Source organism: Rhinopithecus bieti, unplaced genomic scaffold, assembly GCF_001698545.2.
Source record: "Rhinopithecus bieti isolate Rb0 unplaced genomic scaffold, ASM169854v2 scaffold_12155, whole genome shotgun sequence".
Classification (NCBI taxonomy): Eukaryota; Metazoa; Chordata; class Mammalia; order Primates; family Cercopithecidae; genus Rhinopithecus; species Rhinopithecus bieti.
Window position 1 is genome coordinate 826,708 of NW_016807423.1, and position 5,121 is coordinate 831,828.

General features: G+C 41.6%; 1 protein-coding gene across 9 annotated transcripts in view; it reads left to right on the forward strand.

Annotated features, from left to right (window-relative positions):
• The window catches only part of PIK3R3 (phosphoinositide-3-kinase regulatory subunit 3), a 150,566-nt gene that overhangs the window by 133,577 nt on the left and 11,868 nt on the right, over nt 1-5,121 (forward strand). For all 9 annotated transcript variants that reach the window (XM_017881747.1, XM_017881751.1, XM_017881753.1 and 6 more), the window contains one exon: nt 2,001-2,177. In XM_017881747.1, the coding sequence (XP_017737236.1) occupies nt 2,001-2,177 (177 nt within the window). The remainder of the gene's footprint in view (nt 1-2,000; nt 2,178-5,121) is intronic.

The following is a 5,121-nucleotide window of genomic DNA, read 5'->3' on the forward strand; positions in this document are numbered from 1 at the left end:
GAGACGGGGTTTCACCATGTTCGCCAGGATGGTCTCGATCTCCTGACCTCGTGATCCGCCCATCTCGGCCTCCCAAAGTGCTGGGATTACAGGCTTGAGCCACCGTGCCCGGCCTGGAATTTTATTTTCTATTGCATTGTCAGGCTGCAAATTTTTTAAACTTTTATGCTCTGTTTCCCTTTTAAAACTGAATGCTTTTAAGAGCACCCGAGTAACCTCTTGAATGCTTTGCTGCTTAGAAATTTCTTCTGCCAGATACCCTAAATCATCTCCCTCAAGTTCACAGTTACACAAATCTCTAGGGCAGGAGCAAAATGCCATCAGTATCTTTGCTAAAACATAACAAGAGTCACCTTTGCTCCAGTTCACAACAAGTTCCTCATCTCCATCTCAGACCACCTCAGCCTGGACCTTATTGTCCATATGACTATCAGCATTTTGGGCAAAGCCATTCAACAAATCTCTAGGAAGTTCCAGACTTTCCCACATTTTCCTGTCTTCTTCTGAGCCTGTCAAACTGTTCCAACTTCTGCCTGTTACCCAGTTTTAAGGTTGCTTCCACGTTTTCGGGTATTTTTTCAGCAATGCCTCACTCTGCTAGTACTAATTTACTAAATTAGTCCATTTTCATGCTGCTAATAAGGACATGCCCAAGACTGGGCAATTTACAAAAGGAAGAGGCTTAATTAGGCTTACAGTTCCACGTGGCTGGGGAAGCCTCACAGTCATGGTGAAAGGCAAGGAGGGGCAAGTCCGGTCTTACATGGATGGCAGCAGGCAAAGAGAGAATGAGGAAGATGCAAAAGCAGAAACCCCTGATAAAACCATCAGATCTTGTGAGACCTGTTCACTACCACGAGAACAGTATGGGGGAACCTCCCCCATGAATCAATTATCTCTTCCCGGGTCCTTCCTACAACCTGTGGGAATTACGGGAGTACAATTCAAGATGAGATTTGGGTGAGGGCACAGCCAAACCATATCACCATTTTAAACAGATGAGGAAATGAAGGCACTGAGACGTTAAATAACTTGCCCATGGCCCCACAGCAAGTGACAGCAGAGATTCAGACGTAGGTAGGCTAATTGCAAAACCATAGTTCTTAACTGTTGTGTTGTGCTACCTCTTGAATATCAAACATATAGCTTTACTTGTTCAGTCATTGCTGGATTCAGGGCCCAAACAAGGTTGTTGAGATTCTCTCTCACATTGTATTTTAGCTCAGTTTTTCTCTGGGTTGATTTTATTCTCAGGCAGGCAGGCAGGCTTTGCCAGTGAAGTGACAGTATAGCTGCTGGGTTGAGAACTGCATATTCATAATTTAGCAATTCGTGTGGAAAGAGATAATTTATTTTAACAATACAGTTCTAGCAAATGTTCTAGAATTGACTCTCATTGGATCAGTTTGAGTCTTATTCCTATTCCTGAACCAGTCACTGTGGCCTGAGGGTAGGGGTGGGATACAGTGGAATATTCTTATTGGCCAGTCTGGGCCATGTGTATTTACATCCCTGGATCTGAGATGGGGGAATGAATCCTTACCTCCAGGGAACATCAGGGTGCTAATACCAGAAACGGGAATGGATATGGGCCAGGCAAAAACAAATCTTCACCCCGCATAAGATATTAGGACCTCACTGGGTGCAATGGCTCACGCCTGTAATCCCAGTACTTTGGGAGACTGAGGCAGGCAGATAGTTTGAGACCAGTCTGGTCAACATGGCAAAACCCCGTCTCTGCTAAAAATACAAAAATTAGCCAGGTGTGGTAACTCGTGCCTGTAATCCCAGCTACTGGGGAGGCTGAAGCAGGAGAGTTGCTTGAACCCGGGAGGCAGAGGTTGCGGTGAGCTGAGATCACGCCACTGCACTCCAGCCTGGGGTGACAGGCGAGACTCAATCTCAAGAAAAAAAAAAAGGGATATTAGGACCATGCTCACTCAGTAGGATCTGTCTGCTTGATTTCTATTTTAGCCTTAACATGTCACATATTTTTACAGAATTATGATGAATTATGATAAATTGAAATCACGTCTGGGAGAGATTCATGATAGCAAAATGCGTCTAGAGCAGGATTTGAAGAAACAAGCTTTGGACAACCGAGAAATAGATAAGAAAATGAATAGTATCAAACCTGACCTGATCCAGCTGCGAAAGATCCGAGATCAACACCTTGTGTAAGTAGTCTGGGAGTGTATGGGGAGGGAGACACTAGTGCCAGGTTACTACCAGCACTAGAGACGTTAGACGTGGGAGAAGAGATTTGTAATTGAGAATTGGCCAGTAAGATGGTAAGAATTTAGGATAATGGCCTTGGTAGTTGTAGGGGGTACCAGAGTTAATCTGAAGTTAATATGTGGAGCAAACCAGAATATAGGATTCTTGATTCATAGAAATGCCTTGGAAATCTCAGAGGCTGGCTGTGGCATGAGTAAACTGCTATACCTTAAGAAGAACAGATTAATGTTTGCCTAAAACATAAAAATCAGAATCTTTGTTTACATAGTAGAACTGAGTGGGGAATTTCTATTTCCTCTGAGGGGAAATAGGTTCTAGGCTAGGCACAGTGGCTTACGCCTGTAACCCCAGCACTTTGGGAGGCCGAGGTAGGCAGATCATCTGAGGTCATGAGTTCTAGACACCAGCCTGGCCAACATAGTGAAACTCCGTTTCTACTAAAAATACAAAAATTTGCTGGGCATGGTGGCACATGCCTGTAATCCCAGCTACTCGGGAGGCTGAGGCAGGAGAATCACTTGAACCCTGGACGCAGAGGTTGCGGTGAGCCGAGATCACACCACTGCACTCCAGCCTGGGTGACAGAGTGAGACTCCATCTCAAAAAAAAAAAAAAAAAGAAAAAAAGATGGTGAAATCCCGTCTGTACTAAAAATACAAAAAATTAGCTGGGCATAGTGGTGGGTGCCTGTAGTCCCAGCTACTTGGGAGGCTGAGGCAGGAGAATCGCTTAAACCTGGGAGACAGAGGTTGCAGTGAGCCAAGATCGTGCCACTGCACTCCAGCCTGGACAAGAGTCTCAAAAACAACAACAACAAAAACAAAATGACGTTCTTTATTTAAATAACAGAAATGTGTCTATAGAAGGCACTTGAGGTAATTGAGAATTGGCCAGTAAGATGGCCAGTAAGTTTCTTTAATGGGTTTTATAAACTAAATACAGAAGAAAGAAAGAAAACAACAAAAAAAATACAACAACAAAACCATACACACCAAATAAACCACAAAAAAACAAAACAGTAACACAACAACAACAACAAATATAAAAGAGTTTAGATAACATCATGGATGACAAATTCATGACCTACAAGTAAGGACAACTCAAGTGCAGGGAGGCACAGACAGCCATTACCTCTTTTGGAAGGGCTTCTTCCAGGAGAATAGTTCAGTGTCCCATAGTCCATGCTTTGATGTTTCTAACAGAGAATTATCTCTGGGCTTGGTGGACTCGATCTATTCTAATACTGCAATTTGTGTTGTTGGTACTGAAGGAGACTGTAGTAAAATATGTGTCTCGTATTAGCGTTGCTGCATGATGCTGAGTATGATCTCTCTCTGGTCCTGTTTTAAAGGAATAGGTTGGGATTCTGTGATACCTATCTCAAGATTGTCATTAGTTCTTTAAGCCCTCTTTGGATGTGGTCATTTCCCTGACTGGCCACTGCATAGCCCACAAGGATTCTATGTGATTGTCTGCTGAGATCTTGGTGCACTACTAGTAGGATATTCTTGAGTGTTTAAATACAGAATTTCATTGCTTAAATATAGAAAAAAATTCTATGATATAATTCCATTTACTGGAAGCTCAAGAACAGGTAAAACCTATCCGTGATGATAGAATTAAAAATAGTGATTATTTATGGTGAGGATTTTGATGGGAAAATGGGATGAGGAATGTTTAACGGTTCTAGAAATGTTCTGAATCTTGATATGAATGGGGTTCCATGGGTTTATACGTAGGTTAAAATTTATCATCAGTACACTTAAGATTAATGTGCTTTATGTGTATTATAACTCAGTAAATACATTAAACATTTCTTAGGTATCAGTTTTTTAAAAATTCCCTTTCAAAAAAAGGAATTTTGTTGTTAATATGCAATTCTTTTTCCTCATGAGTTTAAGGCTAGCTTTCATGATTACCATTTACCTTTTTTGGTACTGTAGTCCCCCTTGGTCCATGGCTTTGCTTACTGTGGTTTTGCTTTCCGTGGATTCAGGTATCCCCAGTCAGCCACAGTCTGGATAGGTGAATACAGCACAATAACACATCTTGAGAGAGACCACATTCACATCACTTTTATTCCAGCATATTGTTATATTGTTCTATTTTATTATTAGTTATTGTTAATCCCTTACTGTGCTTAATTTATAAATTAAACGATCACAGGTATGTATGTATAGGGAAAAACAGTATATATAGGGTTTAGTACTTTCTGTGGTTTTAGGCATCTATTTGGTTGTCTTAGAACTATTCCCCATGGATAAGCAGGGACTGCAGTATTCATAAATCAAAATTCATAAATTTAAAATAAAGAATAACGGCCATAACAATATAGGTACATAATGATGAGGGTTTTTAAAATGCATATTCTGCTTAGGGAATTGATGAGTTTTGAGTAATATATGTACTAGGGGAGTTTGCAGATAAAAGAGTTCTATGTGGCCGGGTGCAGTGACTCACACCTGTAATCCCAGCACTTTGGGAGGCTGAGGCAGGTGGATCACCTGAGGTCAGGAGTTCGAGACCAGCCTGGCCAAGATAGTGAAACCCTGTCTCTACTAAAAATACAAAAATTAGTCAGGTGTGGTGGCACATGCCTGTAATCCCAGCTAGTCAGAAGCCTGAGGCAGGAGAATTGCTTGAACCCGGGAATTGGAGGTTGCAGTGATCTGAGATCACCCCACTGCACTCTAGCGTGGGCAACAGAATGAGACTCTGTATTAAAAAAAAAAAAAAGAAAAAACCACAATGAGATACCATCTCATACCAGTTAGAATGGCAATCATTAAAAAATCAGGAAACAACAGGTGCTGGAGAGGATGTGGAGAAATAGGAACATTTTTTACACTGTTGGTGGGACTGTAAACTAGTTCAGCCATTGTG